The following is a 21,103-nucleotide window of genomic DNA, read 5'->3' on the forward strand; positions in this document are numbered from 1 at the left end:
CCCTGCAGTCTCTCACGTTTATTGAGCCCCAGGAGAAAGTCTCGACACTGGCAACAAGCTGTTATTTTAGTTAACCATTATTATTGCGCGCGGCCTCGCATTATAATTATGGATTTTTATCCTTTCGTCTCGGTTGCTTTAAATTGTCCTTCAGCTGCGTCGGTAAAGTGTTTACTACCGCTGATGTGCACTGATCCCGAGATATCCGTGAAGACGCTCAGACAGGCGACCAATGAATGGCCTCAAATTAAAATGCAGAGCATCAGTTCATATTTTTATCAGGATAAATATGAAAACTAATTGGCAGTCAGGGCGAGGCCTGATTTGGAATATCAAAACAATTAAAGCAGATTTGTTTGCTCACAGGCAAATGATCGTCCTCTCTGTATACTGTAGCTGAAAACACCACATGATACTGCAGGTTTAACTACAGGTGATGGGACATGATGTGACTGATGCATTATCAATCGGGCCTGTTGCGAAATAATTCTGCCTCTTGTGTAATTTTGACAACTGCTGACATTGAAAAGAAAAATCTCTGCAAATATATGAAACAGAAATATTTTGTGGAAATTAAAATTACGAGCAATGTTTTTTTTTTTAATTAGGCTGCAAATCTGACGTCTGTGGGCGAGTTACAGTGAAACTCACTTTAAAGTGGCATCTTTAATGTTTTCAGATATTTTGGTTTGTTCGTCATCTAGAAATGTGTAGCCTATTTTATTTTATTTTATTTAATTAAAAATAGCAAATATGTCAGAGCTCATGTCAAATATATATTTTCCTGTATCCGGGGTTGATCGATGGCCAAATCAGAAACAGAGTTCTGATGCCACCTAGTGGTCAAGGGCAGAACTTACTTGAGTATCAGGTAATGGATTTATGAATACTGATTTAATCTTTTAAAAATACTATATATATTCCTTTATTATTATTGGATTATTATTATTATTATTATGAAACATCTTTTCAGTTACCATTAAGCAGACTGCTCTACTCTTCATTTTAATTATGATTTGTTTTAGATCCAAAATTATCCGCTGCCCTTCACTTTATTTCCCGGACACAAAAAAAGAGTTTATATTGCAGCTTTGTGATGTCATATGTATTTTTAATTCATAAAAATATTTCCAAAATATCATGTAGCAGTTATTATCTACAGAAGAAACTATTATTTATGTTGAATTCAGTTGTTGGATTTTGAATTTCTGTGAAATAATTACTTCACGCAAACAAATATATTAGGAGATGAATATAATTACATATTTATATATATACTACCAGTGAAAAGTTTGGACGTACCTTCTCACTGAACTGAAAGAGAAGGTCTAGAGAAGGGCAGACTATAAAAATGGTTTTCAGTTGAAAAGAAATACACAAATAACATATTTAACAACATCAGAAAAAGCGCTCCGTCTCCAAGTTTTTAGTTTTTTTTTCAATCAGCCTCACTGAAGCTAATGACTTCACTTTTCATATTAAGGACTAGGTGTTATTATTCTATCATCTCAACTAACTGACAAAGAAGAAAAAGCGAGAGACACGTGCATTTTTGTGTATGTGTGTGTCAGCATGTGTTTGTGTGTGCGTGCATTAAACCGGGTCTAAACCCAGCTCTCTGGAGGACCCTGTTGCCTGGATTCTGTCCTATCAGCTTGCGACCATCTGCCCTCTTCGCGGCCCTCACGCTCCTACAGGCATCCTCTGCATTATTCATATTTTTAGTCACACACACACTTATTCACCACTGCACACAATGTCCCACCTCACACCTCATGCATACAGCCACGTGTTAGACAGACACACACACACACACATACACACAGCTGCCACCTCTGACACTGTATGCCATCTCTGACTCACCAGAGATGGTTTACACTCTGGTGTCATTGTCAGCTCTGAATTGTCCCTCTGCTTTCTTGTGTGCAGGGGATCTCCCAGGGATTTTGCACAATGGTCTCAGAAACGCGACCAGCCAAATCCATCAAAATATCATTCGTCCCCGTTCACGACTGTTTGTCTCTTCCCCTTTTCATGCCCTTTCCTCACCCGGGCCCCACGCTCCGTCTCCACAGTGGCACTCGCGCAACTTGCCTTTTATCTTCGCCTGCCCTTCTTATTTTCACTCGGTTCCTCCAGAGCTCCAGCGCAGACACAAAGAAAAGGGCAGAGAGCTAATCCTTCAGCATTGTTGGGTGGGCTTAGTATTGTCATATGGTAGCAAGCACAGAGGGAGAGGGATTATGAGACAGATATGTACCAGAATATACCCACCTCTAAATGTTGATACCCACCAGCTTTTACGCAGCGAGGTTCACATTTTTCATCTGATTTCATGCAAATTTCAACCACAAAAACGGAAACAAAACCAGAGGAAAATATCACAGCTATATTTAATGAAATATTCTATCCATCCTCATACAGCTTTTTATCTCTAGTTATGATACATTCATAAGAATCTTTTTTTTTTTTTAAATCTTACACAGCCTTAGCTTTTAAGTTTGCACTTTACATCTTTTTTTTTTTTTTTCAAGCTATCTTATTTACAGTCTGATGAAATTCCACAAATGTTTCAGCACGAACAACATCAACAGACGATGCAATATGGCTTCTAGTCTACAAGCAGGGATCGTGGTGGGAAAGTGACACACGGGGGCAGGACTGAAAACCTGACCCCTGACCTTTAAATGCTGAGGAACGTTAAGACGAATGGTCAGTTTTGTCCTGGAATGGGTGAACTCGTGAAAGACAGAGAGAGAGAGAGAGAGGAGACGCCGACGACCAGCCGATCAGCAGGACGCCTCACATGCATCTGCTGATCTGAGATCAGGTGGCCGGTTTGGTAAAAAGTCCTACTTCTCTTCAGATGGAGGAAACATTTGCTGCTTGGCGCACCTTAACGCGGATGATGGTGGCGACGCCACGACATGAGCAATTATCAAATGACATCTCAAGAGGTGGACGCACATGCAACTACGGCAATGACAATGTGCTCGGCGTCACGCCAGCAGAAGTCGTAAGAGAATCTACAGTATTGCACTAATACACAGGTCGATAATCGATAATCAGTGACGTTCATTCTCAGCCACAGAACAAAAAAAAAAAAAGACTGCCTGTAAACATAGAGAAGAAAAGTGCAAAAACATACCATTGCTGCCTTAATTCAAGCACATCAACCATCCCAATCAACATAAAATAGATATATAATAAATAAATAAATAGTACATATAAAAAACATAATTCATTTGCTGGCACTGATATAAAGTAAACAGTTTAGCTTCATTTTCCATAAGGCTAAATCTGACTGTTGATGGGAGAAGGCAATATCATGCAGGCAAAGGGTTTTTAAGACAAAGAAAATCACAAACACACAAACAAGGCTTCACCTTCTGCTGTTTACCTCCTGAAGGCCTCGCTCAGACTCAAAGGTGTGTTTAGCCTAAAAGTGAAGGAGCCTCACGTTTCCATCGCTGACTTGTTACCAGTGGCAGCGCATCGTCTGTCATGTTGTGGTACCATACTGTTACTTCTTATTTCGCTATATGCTGCTACATGCTACATATCACTAACTCGAGGTGAGCTTCACATGTGTGCAGCGTCTTCAGGAGAAGAGCCAGACACATCTCAGGGGCACATGTTGGACAATGGAGCATTCAATAAATAAATAAGTAAATAAATAAATAAAATATAGAAGTGATTTTCATAAGGAAGCAACCTTAAAAATAGGTTGTTTAAAATCGTGTCCGACGTTCTAGTTGTCAGATATCTCTGGTGAACTAATATCATTTTAATTCAATTGCCTCAAATGTATTTTTAGCTTTTCTGTATTAGTTTTGTGGAACCCACCGGCTGATGTCCGCTATATGTCCACAGAAATATTTCTCCATTAAAGCCTGGTTACGTTTAAAATGGTAAAAAAAAATTTACAGCAACTTCAAATCATTCTAATAAAAGCTCGCTTGTGGGTGCAGAACACCTGAGCTCATTAGCCCCGAAAGGCTTTAGTTTCTCTCTTTCTCTGCAACTTTTTAATCTACAACACTGAGTGGAGCCGAGAGAATTCCCGTGAGCTGCTGCGTTTGATGCGCTCCAGTACAGATGACTTGCGAGTTAGAAGTTGGCCCACCAGCTGCAGCAGTCCGCCGCCTAGCTCTGCAAGTATTGACATTACTGTATATCACCAAAATGACACAGTGATTGAATTTAGCGAACCATTTCCTGGTGTGACCAGGCCTTTAAACAAAACAGACTTGAGGCTAACGCCAGCCAATAAATTCACTGATTGATCAGCCGGTCGGCCACTGTAAAGATTCCTCTTTATTCCTAACATGATTTCTACTTTAAACTAGATAAAGAATAAGAAGCACCATCAATATAAACCACCGCACCGTCCTGTCTCTCAGACCACTTCCTTTTCTCTGGCCTCCTAAAACTGGAATCATTACTTTGTGAGTGTGTGTTTGTGTGTATGCTAGGAGGAAAGGTTCAGCTGTGAAGCCTCACAAGTGTGCCATCACTCATTCACAGAGGGTGACCATATATATTAAATATATATGTTGTGTGTGTACTCCTTGCTTGCATCCGTTCTGCCTTGACACAAATAATGTTGTTGGTATGTGCATTTGCTGAACGACAAACACACATAAAAACCTGCCGTCACTACTACAGCCTAGCATACAATCACAACAGAGCGGAGTGGACCTGCGTCTGCTCACTTATTGCTTTACGATGCACTTTAACAGCAGTCCATCATGTTGGTTATGGAACGTTGGTCACAAAAAAAAAAAAACCTAACTGCTAAAAGAAAAAGAAAAAAAAAAGGAATTTTTCAGATGTTTCCATCGGCCGCGTCTTCGTGATTTGGACATAGGTACCAACATCCAACTTAAATATACCTAAGACATGTAGGTAACATTGTGATGAGTAAAGGGACATTTTCCTTGGGCACGTACCAGCCATGCTCTTTTATCCAGACTAAACGTCTGTTCAGTCTACATGATTGTTTTGCTCGCTCTCGATGCTCTGAATGTCCGCACAGGAGTCTGATAATCCGAACTCAAGGTTTCTGACGTGGGGCATTTTTCTTTTTGGCAAAAATAACCGTCTTAATAAGACAAAAGATAGTTTCAAAGTGCTTATGGAAGATTCATTATCTGCTATGAAATTTTACTGCACTACTTAAACATGGGCAGCAGGCATTACTGTTACGTCCCCAGTGTAAACGAGGGCTCCTCTCGCCGATCCGAGACCAGCAGAGCAGGGTATTCATTGAGACTACTACAAGACAGTGTTTGTGTCCAACACAAGAGCTACAGTATTTACACCTTAAGACAGAGGAGATGCTATCTATACTATTTATACTCACGTATAATCAGATATTCTATCCATCACATCTGAGAATTAAATCATTCATTCATGTATTTACACTGAATTGTCTTCATTCACATGAATCCTGTACAGTTCCCTAAGTATCAGTGTCACGAGGTGTTGAAGGACACACAAGGCTGTGTGGTGCAAACTGCTACGAGGAATGGAGGAGTAGGGCGGGGCACGCGCACATGGAGTTGCCACGGTTACAGGAAACGCGACAACAGGTAGAAGGTTGTGACTGCAGATGATGTCGACCACGTGGAGGAGTTTCTCAGCGACTGCGTCATTTACTCCTGGTTTTTGATGCTTCTTACTTTTTAACCTTTTTCTTCTTCTTCTCCTTCTTCTCCCTCCACTGCGACTTTTCTGCTACTCCTTTCCTCTCTCCCCATTTTCCCCCGTCGCCCAAGTTGCTCTCCTTTCCTTTGACTGTGAAATCTCTTCCTCTAAAGTTAACCCCTTCGCCGCCACAGGCAACACCAGAAACACTCCCCGGCTGTTTTTTTTTTCCGATCTGAGAGGTAGGGAGCGCGTGCACGGGTGGGATGCAGCTCCCTCCCGTGGTGTGCGTTCGTACATGTGGCGTGCACTGTCTTGTGTGTGTGTTTTGGTCAACACTTGAGCTGGTCTATTTCAGAGCACTCCGTGTCCATGTCAGAGTCGTACAGCGAGTGGCCCGTGGGGTCACTGTCCGGCGACGGCGGGTCTTGTGGCGTGTGAGTGTGGGGAATGTGGGGACTGTGGGGAGTGTGTGAGTGTGTGTCATCCTGGAAAGTGCCCGTCCCGGAGAAGAGGCCCAGGTCGGGGAGTTTGGAGGGCGAGTCACTGTCCTCTGTGATGTCGGAGTAGCGGAGGTCCTCCAGGTCCACGAACCACTCGGGCCAGAAACGCCGGCGGATGCGCTCACAGTACATGGCCAGGTTGATCAGCTCCCCTGGGGGATATGGACACCAAATGTCAAGCAACACCACTGATAATATGCGAAGCTACAGTTGTGGTGAAGCGATGGTCATCTCTTCTTCACAAAGTTATTTTTTAATTTTCTTTCTAGCAAAACAGGTTGAGAAGATGAAAGTGTTCTTGTTTGTGCTTCAGTCTGTTCCCATTTCCTTTATCCTCAGCAGACAATAAGCTTAACTGAATTACAGTAAAGTAAATTTAATTTGCATTTTGGTTTTGCACAGATATTTTCATCCCAATAAATGTCTCCGCAACAAACATTTGAAGAACACAGTTTAGTCTCATGCAGAGCAGAGTTTGTAACTGGAACACACTGATTCATCGAATCTTTGCATGCAAAATTCTCTCGTCACTATCAAATCACATTTGTTGTTTTTCAAGAAGAAACGATAATAAATCGACTGATGTTTTATGTATTTAAACAAAAATAGTCTCCTCTTTCGACTGTCAAATGTAACTGTGAAAATGAAACAGCGCACAGGTCTAGATACAAGACAAATTTCGGACGCTAATGCTGTCTTTCTTGTGAAGTCACCTTTGATTAGCTGCTCCGGCCGTGATCCCGGCAGCGTCCACATAGCAGGGGCCAGGTGACTGAAAACTGCAGCATCTACTGTCGAAAGCTTAGAGCCCATGATGTACTTCTTATCACCTAAAGGTAGCACAGCAAAACAAAAGAGCAAGGGTCAAATTACAACACAAAAATACACACATGGTCATGTGCTCCTGCACGTCCTTTGAATGATGTTTTCCACTGTTTTAAGCAAAGAGCAGCCGTAGCTGTAGTGGTGCAAAACATGCACATTTTGCAGGACCTGCAGAGAAGCATTTTAAAGCGATTCTTTTCTGCAATACTAAAATGAACCACAGGAGGTCAGTGTTGTCATGTTATCCTTTTTTTGCAGACTGCTGTCTCTTGACAACACCAATCTTTTGTGTCTCGGCTCTCTAGGAACACACTGAAAAAACGAAAGCACTTCAACATTTCAATCTTCCTTCCTATGCACACTTCATGAGAAATTAAAAATGTCACATTCCATCTCCAGCTTCAAGAAAAATCTAAAAAAAAAAAAAAAAAAAATCTGACTCCCATCAATGTATATTTACCTTACTTATTATAAATATCACTTGTATCTTATTTATTTGTCTTGATTAACATTGCATAGATTTGTTATTGTTTATTGACCAACTAATCTAATGTAACCAGAATGTTGGAATTGTCAATTGGATATTACACATCTGTTTGTATGTTGTTGTATGTTAAGGATATCTGGCCAATTTCTTGTCTGTTATCTGTGGGAAAACAGGCCCCCTCTTAAAACCTTTAAATATCTTCCTTGGGGTGCCCCTCCCCCTTCACACATTAAACCTCTAAAAACAAACAAACAAAAAGAGGGACTCAGCATTTAAAGGATTCTTTGTATAAAATGACAAAATATATGTCATGTAAATAGTGTGAAATAAACTAAACTAAATACGTTAAAAAAGACATACAGGTGGTATAAACTGAAGTAAGAACCATGAGGACACAGCTGTGCACCACTTGATTCTGACTGGGTAGTTTTGTGTTCTTCTTTGGAAGAATATAAATCTCCTCCTTTTATAGATTAAATTTGCCCTGCCAAGTTTTATAATCTAGAACAATAAAAAAAACTCTCACCTAGCAGAGTGGCCAGAGTACGCATGTCCTTCTCCATCAAGGCATAAACCTCCTCTTTGGAGAACCGCCCGATCCCGTGCCCGTACATCTCCCTCTTGACGATCCCACCAGTCAGGTGACTCAGGATCCACTTGAGCAGGTCGCTCAGGGGTCCGCTCACCGACAGCATCTTCTGGGTCTCTTCCAGGTTGTCCACCCACTGACAGTAAGCTATAGTCCTGGGACACAAATCATAAAATGCCATTGATAAAATTTCTAAAGGGCAAGTATTACTGAATTATGTCATGACCATTTATAATAAACCTCTCTTGTATTAATTCAACCTACCAATATTTAATATTTAGTAATAACTGACTGAGTTAATACTCGATGTAATGGGTCTAATGCATTCCTTTTGCTTTGTCTTTCACATTTTCCTCCTTTGGACCCTCCTCCGAATAAGTAATTACTCTTAGGGAAAAATAAAAAGAAGCAGTTTGAACTTCAGTAGTCGCCTACCAGTAAAAGTGCTCCTCCACCATTTTGGTAATGGCGCGAGACATGGCCCTCTCCTGTAGTGTCAGGCTCTTGTTGAGGCTCACGCCCAGCCTCTCCTCCAGGAAGTCGATGATGAATTCAGTACCGCACACCTGCTCCTGGTTGTACTCAATCCATGGCATCTTTCCCTGGGGCGAAAGCTTCCCATCAAAGTAGTTCTGCAAGAGAGGACCAACGGAAGGTAGAAAGTGGTTGGTGACTGTTATTAAGGGAAATCAGGAAACTGGGTCAGACTTTATGTTCTGACAATAATGACTCCTGGAAAAAGAAGCTACCATCCATGTGAAACATGGATGTTAAACAGTCTTAGGGACTCCTTTAGGCATCTTCCAGCCAGCAAAATGTAAATAGGTCTATTGCGTTTGATTAACAAAAGAAGAAGATGAAGTATTAGTGTGTATTCTTTCCATTGCACACAGCACACAGCTGGGGTCATACCTGGTAGGGCAGGTCAACCATACGGAGGTAGGTCTCCAGTTTAAGGCAGAAAGGGGACAGGGACGGGACGCCAGTTTTGGGCCTGGAGAACTGGTGGAGTATGATGGAATCTTTAGAGTCCAGCTCTTCCTCCTTTCTGGATGGAGCAAAGAGGGACAGAGATGTATATCGTACTGACGATGAAGCTTGTGAAAAAACTGCAAGTGTGCGTTTACTTGGAATCCTTACAAATAGTTCCTGCAACATTCAAATTCAGGGCTGGTAGCGTTTCAGGGTAAGGCTAAGTGTATGTGAAGGTTGTTAGTTGGTGTTGGGCCGTTGGTGAAGTCTGTTGCCCCGTTTTTGTGTCCCACATCATTTGCACTAGTTTGACCCCTATCAGAGGCTTTTCAGCCAATGCAGTGTGTTGAATGTTGTCAACAAAAGCGCAACTTTTTGGTCCAGATACAGACAATCCAAGTTTATTTCTTAGGTTTCAGTGTCTGGGCCTTTAGGCTGTACTGCCAACCAGACAAAGCCCCTGTTTCACTGCATGCCACTCAGGTTTGATAACATTGCTTTCAGTTATCCTGGTTGTAATGAACTTAACTGAAAATTCGCTCTTCAACAATGTTGTTTGGTGAGATGAAGACACTGACACCATTCTCACATCTGTCTATTAGCAGTCTGCTTTGCACAACAGCTTTACTTAATATCACACTTTAGATGAAGGTTAGATTAAGGTAAGGACGGGCCAAGTACTTGGATCATTGTGATCATGGTTAGCACAGTCTTCGGGAAATTAATGTCCATCAGCATAATGTCCTCCAAGGTAATCCACGTAAAAATGCAGTATGTGTGTGAATGATTGCCTTTGGGGTGAAGAGTCAGTTGCTAAAGTTGGATTACACAAAGAATGAGGTCTGAATTATGGAAAATTCAAAAGTGTGTGTGTGTGTGTGTGTGTGTGTGTGTGTGTGTGTGTGTGTGTGTGTGTGTGTGTGTGTGAACGAGAGCGAGAAAGCGATGCAGGGAGAGAGAGACGTGTGGACTAGGCTATAATATGATGATCTGAATAAATCAACTGGCCCCGATTGACTATCAGCCCACGGCCATCTCTACTAGCCAAGAAAACTGCACTGCCACAATGGTGAAGCTTCCATTTGTGACAAATTCCCGTGTATCCACGTGGATAATGAGAATGGTATCAGGCTACTTCCTGGCTACAAACGGACTATATAATGGAAACAAAGTCACACGGACACGGTGCAGGATTACAGGGGGAGCTGTCCAATGTACGTAGTGCTGAAACGCAAAGAAAAACAACAGCACAGAAGCAGAGGAGCTGTCTATTCCAGTGTGGTGCTGAAATGTCCCCGACTCCAACGGAGGCTGCTTTTAATAGGGCAGCCTAAAGAACATATTATTTGATACACAGTGGATGGTAACATGAAGCCTTGAGAGAGAGAGAGAGAGAGAGAGAGAGAGAGAGCTGCAGTGTTGTAACGTCGCGGTGGGAAAAAAAAAAACAACCGCAGAAGACGACGAAAAACATGGAAAGCTGCACCAGAGCACAATAACGTGTTTCCGCCCTGAACGTGTATAACTTAAATCCTCTAACCGACAACAACAATGAATCCTGCACTGGTGAGAGCCCCCCCCCGTGACTTTTGTAGGCCTGGACATGTTTAAGAAGAATATCCCTACTCGAGTTCTGTCAATGTATAATGAATGTAAACACATATTCACAGGTATCTGTGTACAGCAGTCACTCCTGCAGTTGTAAATGCTCCGCTACCACCAGACTGTGTGCCGGTGGAATAAACGTGACCCTTGTCGCCTTGTCCTTGATATACAGACAATTGAAAGTGACCTGCAGTCTATGAAGTCAGCTGGTATGGCAGCAAGAGGCCTTCAGGCCAGCTCACTAACTTCATCATACAACACGTCAAATTAGATGTTTTGCAACCGTTGTTCTTTTGAATGGCCAAGGACAAATTAAACGCCGCGACCGTCGCTGCGGGTCGCCGGTGTCATGAATGCATAAAACGCAGAGGAAAATGGAAACCTCCTAATGTGCGTGTTTGTGAGTTGGGGGTGGGTGTTCCGTTACATCACAACCCACCCACTCACGATTCCTTTTTGACTCTCACCCCGCCCAGTCAGACGCGATTAAGTAATATCAGGCCCCAGTGTAAATACAGCAGAGAACTGGAGGATTTTTTTTTTTTTTTTTTTTTTGGAGTCAAGCATATAGAGATCACCACTCTGATCGATAATGTTTGCACCCGCGAGGCCGTGCTGCAGGAGTGTCGAGCTCTGCAGCTTCTCCTGTGACAGCCTCTGTCAGTGTTTTCGGTACCTGATGGCCAGCAGTTCGTGCAGCAAATAGGCAGCGGCAGCGAGCAGAGCCCCTCCGGTCAAATACAGCGTTTTCCGCCACCACGAATCCGAGCCCAAAGCTGACATGATCCCGCCGTAGTCCTGCAGTGGGTAGGCGATGATGTACCCATAAAACGAGAGCTGCTCATCGGGGCCCACCAGGCCGGAGGAGAAGCTCTGGTTCTGGCCAAGATCAACCACACACGACCGCGTCCAGGCGAACCCGACGCGCCAGTACATGCTCTCTGTCTCCGGCCACTTTCCGCCTCACTCTGGCAGCTCGGGGCTTCATCAGCGGGGGCTTCATGGGTGCCGACGGACACTGGTGCTGGGCGACTGGATGAGGAGCAGCCGACAGGACACAAGCATTCTGCCCGGAGCTTGTCCCCGTAGCGGGGCGGACATCCTCCGAAGCCCACTCGGAGCTCTCTGCCCTTCTCCACAGACCGTCAAGTCAAATTAATGGACCGCACTGCTTCCTGTTATCCCCTTCAAAATAAAAGTGTGTATCTGCAGTCATTGTTGTGCAACATCGCTAATATCAAACTACCTAACAAAATCATGTAAACAAATCTAAAGGGAAATGCATTTTTCTCTTGTTACTACCACAAATGTGCTCTTACTGCACATTTATAGGTGAAAATCTAACTGCTTCCAGTGGCATGCTGTAGTTGATGAGTATTAGCTGACAAGGATACATAATACCAGAGGTCAAGGGGTCATAAATTATTTTGTTAGGTTCACTATTGGTTTAAATGACCGTATTGAACATAATAACAATGAACTAAAGGTTAAAGACACATAATACCACCACCATCATGATAATGCAGTCGAACATGAAGCAAATAAATGTTGTATGAGTAAAATCAAAGGAATGTTTCCGAAAAAATATTTTGTTAAAAACAAAAAATATATATAAAAAGGTTCCATCTTGAACCTAATGGCCTGTCTCGTTGACGTTATGAGTGCTACACATAAAAGGATATCCTTTATGAGACATGTTTTCATAGAGTTTGGTTCTGAAGGAGACACGAAGCATCTTGTAGCGCTACTTCCGCTGTCCTCTGTGGGCTTCATGCAGCTAAAGTGACGTCACAGGGACTGATTGTACCCCAAGGCCAACACTGGTAAACACAACCTCATTCATTATATTAATTACTTTAAAGTAAATCAGCACACGCTATAGTTTTTGTAGTTTACGTTGACCACCTTACACTCCAAAATTATTTTTAAGGAAAGTTGCAGACATCCTTTTTTTTTTTTGTCAAAACACTCTACGGTGGTCACCACCAGGGGTCCTACCACAGCCACTGCATTGAGCTGACATTGAAGTTAGGTAAAAGGGCTGTGTGTGACTTTTATAACAAGCTGGAAAATTCCTCCATTACATGAACATAACAGCTTGAATGACAGCAGGGAGAGGCTTTGTTCAGCACACCATACATTTTATTATTATAACGATACTCAAGCAATATTAAATAAAAATTCAGGAAATGTTTTTTTGTGTTTTTCACCCGGAGTAGGAGGAATATTCTGATGGAATGAAGCCCTTTTGTTCTCATGCCCATTCATGTGAATGGCAGCAACAGATGGAGTCTGCTGAAGGGGTGGAAAGTACCAGAAGGCAAAGCAGAACGAGGGTGCATCCAATTTCTCTCAGAGGATTGACTGTCTGTTTATGTCAATTGGTAAGAAGAAGGCCATGGGAGGGGCCTTGTATGTTTTTGTACCTTTTCAGTTATTGTTTCTACACAGATTTATTTTTTTTAATTATTATTATTATTTTTTAACATCAGATGCATCCAAGTAATGCAACAATACCAACCCCTTACATACACCTGGATATGCTTTTGTGAAGGGATTTCTCTATAACTAGCAGCTTTTATGTCATAAGGCTGTGAAGCACCTGGTTTAGCCACACGCACACCTTCCACCGTATCACATCACAAAAATAGACATTCATAGGCACACGCACACACACTCCAGCGATTCAACAGATGGCAGTAGGCGGACAGACATACTAAGAATTTATGGTAAAAACGATGCAGACATGTCTAGAATGACTATGATTTGCATTTACTCAAGGAAAGAGCTCCAAATTTAAAGTTTACATAAAACATAATTCACAATAAAACGAGTAAGGCTTGGAGCGAGCCAAAGGAATTGTGACAGTGAAACAAACAGGGGCACTTTCACCTGAAGCACAAAGCTAAACCAGCTACTGATTTCCATCGGTTTCCTTACACAAAAGATAAAAGAATCATAAGGCTATTTACAAAAGGGATGAGGGAATTGGGGGAGGAGGGGAGGAGGTGGAGCTGTCATGATTCAAAACAGTAAAATCTTGCATTCAAAGAGCTCATTTCTACCTTAAAGAGGATCTTTCCTGCCTTAGGTCTTTGATCAACTGGAACAGACTCTAGAGAGCAGGTGAATCCCAGCACATCACAGTTGCGCATCCAATCAGATCCACGCTCTCACAGCACAGAGAAGACTACTGCAATCCCTGAGGAGCTGAAACCCGCCCAGACTGGCCGCTCACACGTAGCACATACGCACAAACACACCCACACACACAGTACTTGTGATTAAGTTTTCTCGAATCCCACGGAGCCCTAAAGATTTGCACCGCGGGGCTGTTCAAGGATGTCAGGATCATCACAATGACAGGTTTCTACTGAACCCTTACATCTGTTCTCCCCTCATCTCTCCCCCCTCCTCCCCCAGTGTTCCTCAGTTTTTAGTTTATTTCAAGTCTGAAGCCGAGTAGAGAGCCTCATCGAGACACCGTCACAGTTTGTCGTCGTCGATCGGCCGCTCACTGCAGGTTTTTCAGTGGCCGCTTCCGCAATCCATAAACCCATAAAGATCAGAGAGGTGAAGTCGTGTCTTTGCCGGGGCGTCGGCCAAAGATGAATCTGGCTCAGCTGAAATGTGTGTTTTTTCCTTTCAGCTGGCATTGCAAAGGTCGTGCTGTGTGACATTTTAAAAAGACTCCTCTCTACATTGACGTTATGGATTCCCGTGGAATGCAGACACATTGCTAAGACTGGCTGTAGGAGTTGCTCTGGTTCCCATTGGAGCTCTGGTCATTCTCACTGTAGAAGGAGAGAAAATATAATTACGATCAGCTTATAACTTGTCAAACTGAATTTCTTAGAGCACCATATTGCTAGGAATGCTGGGAAGATGTGAAACACCTGCCGTAGCACTGCACCTGTTACAACTTTAAGGCCATGTTCTCCACCTACACTCATAGAATCTAGGGTTACAATATCTAGAAGACATTTAAGTGCAGCTCAAAAAGCCTAAAAAAAGATTTTACGTGCTGCAATCTCTCAATGATAAGAACTATATTTAGGTCTGAATGCGAGTTCCTATAATCTCCTGGCAGAGACACTTTGTTCTGGCTCTGTTAATCAGAAAAGTAAGCTGCTTTGTCATCCATCTTAGCATGACCATGCTTCAGAAACCATCTTTGTCATTTTCTTCTTTTGAATTAATGTGGTGTTGTAAATAAAGTTGGGGGAAAAAAAGTCTTCCAGCAGACTTCCAGCAACAAATATTAACAAATGCTACAACACAAACAGAACAATAGTTGAGAATGATTTCAATCGGGCTGAAGAAATATTGCCCATGCAGCCAGGGTGTGTTTGATGAGAATGTGTAAGAAAATTAATAAAAAAAAAAAAAAAACTAGCTTCATTCATCAATGTGACAACTAAATGTTTTCAGTACATAACTTTGACCACAATACAGTGACATTTATCCCGACCTTGCCCGTTATTACTTTCTGTTTTAGATCATTTTTGCTCAGCGACAGAGCAGGTGTCAGCAGATCCAAACATCTGATATAAATAAAATATGTTTTAAGGTTATAACCGTGGAAATGTTATTAAGTACTTGTATCCGTACCCCCTGTATCTAAGTAAAAACAAACATGAGTAGCTGTACTCTGTACTCTGTAGCTGTAGTGGTATCATTGTATCCTTACTTACAATCATTTAGATGTTAAACTTGAGGCATATTAGGCAAAGAAAGAAAAATATGTCTGTGGAGGTTCGCAGTCATCCAGATTATTGTTTTTGAATCTAAACAACTGCACCAGAGTGTTTTGTTTATGTATACCCTGGATAACAAAAAACTACAACTGATGTTCAGTTTGTTCTCAATATTTAAAAGAAAAGCTTAAAAAGCAAAATTGTCTTAAATGTGCAAAATTTCTCTTAATCTTATTGAAATGAGCATGAGATTGCAACTGAACTATTATGCATTTAATAAAGTCATCAGTTACACAACTGTACATTTCCCAGCCACAAATGGGAAAAGACATTAAATATCTAAATTCATCTGTGCATTTTTACACAATGTTCATTGTATTCAATGTAATCGATAATCGATCATAATATTAAAACATGTATGAACTGTGTAAAGAAAAGCGGGAACCAGGTCTGACATACCTGTTAGGAGGTGGTTTGGGTTTTGGCATCTTGTTTAAGACAGCAGCTATCTCCTTACGGTCATCAAAATTTTTCCACTGGTCGTAGAGTTTCAAAATGACGCGGATAATCTCCAGGATCTTAACAGACACATAAACACAAATTAAAACTGCTCAGTTCAAAAGAATGTCAAAAACAGTAAAAGTGTTCTCCTCCTGTATATAACGTTCAAACGTGTTAATAAAAATAAACTTCATTTCTACTGATACTGACTATTTACTTACTATGGAGATGAGATGAGTGCATTCATCATTTCATATTTTATCTCTATAATGATTTTAATCATTTTCACAACTTGCACAACTCTATGCTACTTAAAGACAAACAAAATTCATCCAATTAGCAGTTTACGATGTGAGTAGATGAACTGGGAATAAAGACATAATGGAGGGGCTTTTGTTGTTGTTACACAGATACATCTTAATGGGTTTCACTTTGCAATTATTATTGTTGTTGTCATTAAATTACTAAAGAACCAAATGCAGTCTCCTTATATTTGATGTGCTGCTTCCATCACAGTTTGAATGAATAGAGAAAAATGAATAACTATTTCAATTAAAAACTTGGCCCGTGAGCTATTGCAACTAATTTCTTCACTTTTTCCCCCTTGAGGCAGAAAATCTGCCATAACGTCCTGTAATTGGTCCGAAAGTGCGACCAATCAAAAGAATAATTTCTCACTAGAATCCAGACTGACACCACTTCAGGTGAGTAACCTCCTCACGGCTCCCTCAAAAGTAAAAACCTGCACAGAATATTGTACAAGACGTTGGTATTTGTCTTGAAGATGTGTATTAATAGGTCTTCAACTGAGTTAATCCAGGTTCTGTTTTTGTTAGTTATTTATTGAATATTTATCTTTTGCACTGACGGGAGAGCTGTACCTCAATTTCGTTGTGCAATGTATATTGTTATATGCTACCGTGCAATGACAATAAAGACTCTAATCTAATCTAATCTAATCTAAAACACCAAATTATTTAAACAGATCGTAGTCTAACTTTGTCCATGTCGACTGAGAGCTCTGCAAACCACTGCCTGGCGTCCTTCTGCTGCACCACACAGGCAACGTGTAGACAGGCTGCGGGAGGAAAAGAAGAAGAACCGAACTGATCTGGTTAAAATCAAATAAAGCTGATTTGAGGCCAGTAACTATATTATATAGCCACAATTAGAAATGCATGGAGACGAGTCTTACCTAGGGCGATCATGAAGGGAGGGTAGAGGAGACAGAGATCCGTCCTGTATGTGTCATTCACTATTCGCCTATTTAAGACACATCACAAGATAAGAAAACTGTTTACCTTAGAAACTGAAAAAAGCTAAATGAAATGTGTTGGCCAGCTGATGACTCATACCAGGCCAGAGGCAGCAGCATGTCCTCCTGTCCCATGTCCTGCACATACTGCAGCAGAGGTCTGTAGGGGTGGTAGACGATCAGGCAACAGTCCTGTAACATAAATCACATCCATGATCAGTCAGACAATCAAAACCAGCAAATCCCAGTAACATGACCACTTTTTGTCGTTTACTCACCATCAGTTCCAAAAGGTAGAACTCACATTCGAATATCTGTAAAGACAAACATAAAGACTGTAAGAAGTACGCACCACATCAGATCTAAGTTAACCGGGCGTCACGATAACAGGGTTATCAGGGTTAGGTAACCGAGGTCTTAACTAGATTGTCTAGTTTAATTCTGTTAACAAAAAAAATGTGGCATCTAGTTTTACGGACTAGAAAGAAAAATCTGAAACTGTGTACTTACAAACCCAAACTTAACTAAAATAAAAACAGAGGCTGGGTTGACGACAAGTCGACACGTTAATCGAATTCCCTCTTTCGACCCTGTGTGAAATCGACCTTGCCAGCCCTGTTGTTTGTCCCTGCGCCACCATCACTCTCTTTTACTACGTCCATAGAGTGGACTTGAAAAATTATGTTTTGGAGTCACAGCACCTCGCCAACTCATTCTCCGCGGTGTGAACCACTCCCTCCTTTTATCGCTCCACGGTCGCGCGCTATAAATAATAGTTTACACGGCTTTCTAGACAGGCAGCGTGTCACAACGGCCCCGCTGACGTCCTGGCAACTCAACGGTGACGCGGGACACACACAGCACTCGCCGCCACAGTGAGAGATTCTGCGCGTAACAAATGTGGGCACCCTTGCACATGGCACCAAGCTATCTCTCACAGACCCTCCGTTTTTATCAGAGAGGTGAAAACATTAGCTGAGGAATCTGACATATTCACAGACAGTGATGTGGCAACACTGTGAGACAGTGTTGAGGCTTCTCCGCATGCTGTAACGCAACATGGCAGTGCATAAATGACTGCGCAGAGGAAGCAGGAAAGCAATTTAGTTTGATGCATGGCATAGCACATCTACTACATAGAATCTATTCATCAATGTTTAAGTGTAATAGACTTTAGTTTCCATTCCAAGTTAATTTTTTCAAACAGAAAACTACCTCATTCAGCTCTGTTTTGGTCCGTGATCTGTAGCTGTACTTTATCCAGATGCTAAATGAGAATCTGATCTGTCAAATTTAAATATCCTACTGACATTAAACACTTAAGAAGAAGAAGGACATTTAGTTTTGCTCACATGATTCATTCTGTAAGGGAACTCCTTAGGGAAAGCATAGGAAAATCTGGTCTTCACTGTTTTAGAAAAAACAAAACATGATTGTACATTCACAAGAGACAAAACATCTGAGAAGGTTCTGTTACATTTAAATTTAGAGAATATGTTAATGAATGTCACGTACACACTGATGTTGCTGCAGAGATCAGCCTGGTATTGGAAACAACTCCAAATTCCTGAAAGCATAAACATAAATGGTTAAACTCAGACAAATTTATTACAACTAAGGCTAATTTTGTATGTTGCTCATTGTTAAACTCAAGCAGAGATGCTGCAATGGGACAGTAAAAGAGAAACATCCATACCTCAACTTTAGAAGCCAGGAAAACGCAGGTAGGAGCCATGAGCACCGGATCTATACTTTTCAGAGAATACCTGCAAACATGTGGAAATGAGTAATATGAAAATAGTTTCTGCTGAACAAATAAACTTTAAGCATAAAATAAACTATGCAGCAGAGGCAAGCTGAATATTGTACTGCGTGAGATCTGGACTTCAGCTCAAGTGTGTTTTTCATCAAAAATGACACGAACAAAGATTTGTAAAAATTGTAAAATGATCTTTCCAGCACTTGTGTTTTGGACGAGCCAGACGAAACCAGAGTAACATTTCTATTTTAATTAAAGTAGAATAGCAACAGGGACCATTTTTAAAATTTACTATGCTAAAGAGGATAAGTGGTGAGAGGACAGTTTCTAATACATTTGTATTGAATCATGCCATTTTAATGTACTCTACACTCAGTATATGTGTGTTTACATTTTCACACTCAGCTGGAGCGTCATCATTGGTGCGTTTGCATGGACTGGTAGGAGTGCAAACAAATTCAGAAAAGAAACTGAATTGTTAATTAGTTCTTATAATGTTTTAACAGCAAACTTCATTCTTACATACAGTCAGATGTTTGACTGCACATTTAATGACACTTTGAATGAGGGACAATAAAACTCCTGCCAGACCTTAGGTAAAATTTTTGTAAGTCTATGAGAAGCTTATTTATAATTTATTTGGACCTCCATTAGCTTTGGCTAAGGCCATCGCTAGTCTTCCTGGAGTCCACACCCAACACAGTTATCCTTACACTGCAGTGCTCAGTTACTCAAAACACACCACACAACAAAACAACAACTAGAAAACAAAAAGGAAAAAATCATACATATAGTACGTATAGTACAGGACCTAGCTCCAGATAGCAGTAAAACCAGAATGTAGTTCTTCCATAATTCATAAATGGTCAGATGGTCAGTTATACATCTACTTACATGAGAAGTGATATGCGTACATTAAATTTATAGTTTGGATCTCATAAACCATTTAGATTTACACTGATTAATTGTATACAGTCGCCTCAACTAAACATCAGCAGACACGGAGAGCTGTTTTGTTAATAAATGCTTTTTCAATAATTCTTTAAAACTCAGCTAAAGGTTCAAATGTGTTTAATTGTACAAACTGCATATGTAGCTAATAGTGTATTTAATCTAACCTAATTCACCTTCAAGCCAATATTTCCTTACCTGGAGTAGAAACGCTTAAAGTATACAGTTGCAGTGGCAATGACCTGTTGACGAAGCTTCAGGTGTTCACCCAATGCCTGGATCACTGAAGCACAGAATTATAAAAATTAAATAACTTTAAGTAATAAACACCCTAGTTTAACACGTAGCTAAACATAATTGCTTGTGAATATTTAGAGTATAGTAAAGTATAATACAGTAATTTAAAAAGGCAACCACTGCAGATATATTCGTCTACATGGTGAGAAATGCAATTTAAAGAAATTAACCATCATTACCATTGGCAAAGAAAATCTGCAGCTTCCAATACTCCTCTTCTGTGAGGAACTTCAGGTCCTTCTGGCGCTCTTTCATCAGGTCCTGTTTGTCCAGGACCCACTGCAGACTTTGACGGATAAAATAAAATAAAATAAAAAATAAAATAAACACAGTCACGAGAGCCGATTAGTCAAACTGCGAACAATCGAGCTAGCGGGAAGCAAAACAGTAACAACACAAAGCGCTGCGTTAGCCACCTACGTTTCGTTCGCCGAAAATATAAAAGGAAGCACACATAATTAAGTTTTTGTGAGGTTTTATTTTAAACCATTTTTCCTATCTCTATTTATGTAGCTGTTTTATATCGCAGCAACAGTAGAGTAGAAACTGTTAGCGCTGTCGTACAATTCAGCCGTGAATACTCGGCTAGGCCTCACAACAAAGACGGCGAAATAGGAAATAAACAGGTAACATGTCGAAATGTTCATATTAACTTACTAATGAGAACTCTGCCAGAAGTTCCCCGCCATGTCGTAGCCGCTGAGGTAGAGAAGTACACTTTAAATTGATAATAATCGCCTACAGAGAAGTGGTTATCGGGAAAATAGTTGCGCTAGTCAGACGCTGGAGTAACGTTAAAAACGCTCCGAGGAACTGAGTTGATGGTTCCGGATTTTTTGTTCCACCTTTCGCACTTCAAAATAGATCTTTCTCTTCAACAACTTTAGTTCATAATAAAGCTACTACTCATTCCAATAGAAGAGAAGGTGACTAACTGATTCCATATAAATTAAAATACACGGAGGAAGCAGCCAATGCATCAAGATAAAGAAATGAAGAAATGTATAGTAATA

The 21,103-nt window shown here is 41.0% G+C and overlaps 2 protein-coding genes across 2 annotated transcripts; both read right to left on the reverse strand.

Annotated features, from left to right (window-relative positions):
- Positions 1–2,369: 2,369 nt before the first annotated feature.
- Positions 2,370–12,920, reverse strand: faxca (failed axon connections homolog, metaxin like GST domain containing a). Its single transcript, XM_047573458.1, has 6 exons — positions 11,307–12,920; positions 8,966–9,101; positions 8,489–8,685; positions 7,991–8,208; positions 6,866–6,982; positions 2,370–6,304 (listed from the first exon to the last, which is right to left on the reverse strand). Exons 1-6 carry the CDS (start codon positions 11,564–11,566, stop codon positions 5,982–5,984), a joined length of 1,251 nt encoding a protein of 416 aa, XP_047429414.1. The 5' UTR covers positions 11,567–12,920; the 3' UTR covers positions 2,370–5,981.
- A 461-nt stretch (positions 12,921–13,381) lies between these two features.
- On the reverse strand, positions 13,382–20,902 carry ccnc (cyclin C). Its single transcript, XM_047573459.1, has 12 exons — positions 20,748–20,902; positions 20,270–20,376; positions 19,992–20,076; positions 18,780–18,849; positions 18,599–18,650; positions 18,436–18,491; positions 17,362–17,397; positions 17,184–17,275; positions 17,024–17,091; positions 16,827–16,906; positions 15,787–15,905; positions 13,382–14,424 (listed from the first exon to the last, which is right to left on the reverse strand). The coding sequence occupies exons 1-12, from the start codon at positions 20,777–20,779 to the stop codon at positions 14,370–14,372; spliced, it is 852 nt and encodes a 283-aa protein (XP_047429415.1). The 5' UTR covers positions 20,780–20,902; the 3' UTR covers positions 13,382–14,369.
- Between the last annotated feature and the right edge of the window lie 201 nt (positions 20,903–21,103).

Source organism: Mugil cephalus, chromosome 21 (genome assembly GCF_022458985.1).
Source record: "Mugil cephalus isolate CIBA_MC_2020 chromosome 21, CIBA_Mcephalus_1.1, whole genome shotgun sequence".
NCBI lineage: Eukaryota > Metazoa > Chordata > Actinopteri > Mugiliformes > Mugilidae > Mugil > Mugil cephalus.

Coding starts and splice junctions, on each gene's coding strand:
- faxca (XM_047573458.1), bottom strand. CDS start 11,566: ATGTACTGGCGCGTCGGGTTCGCCTGGACGCGGTCGTGTGTGGTTGAT. Junction 9,102..11,306: donor CACGAACTGCTGGCCATCAG/GTACCGAAAACA, acceptor TGCTCCATCCAG/AAAGGAGGAAGAGCTGGACT. Junction 8,209..8,488: donor GTGGAGGAGCACTTTTACTG/GTAGGCGACTAC, acceptor TTTGTGTCCCAG/GACTATAGCTTACTGTCAGT.
- ccnc (XM_047573459.1), bottom strand. CDS start 20,779: ATGGCGGGGAACTTCTGGCAGAGTTCTCATTA. Junction 18,850..19,991: donor TTTAAGCGTTTCTACTCCAG/GTAAGGAAATAT, acceptor ACATGTTTGCAG/GTATTCTCTGAAAAGTATAG. Junction 18,651..18,779: donor TCCTGGCTTCTAAAGTTGAG/GTATGGATGTTT, acceptor TTATGCTTTCAG/GAATTTGGAGTTGTTTCCAA.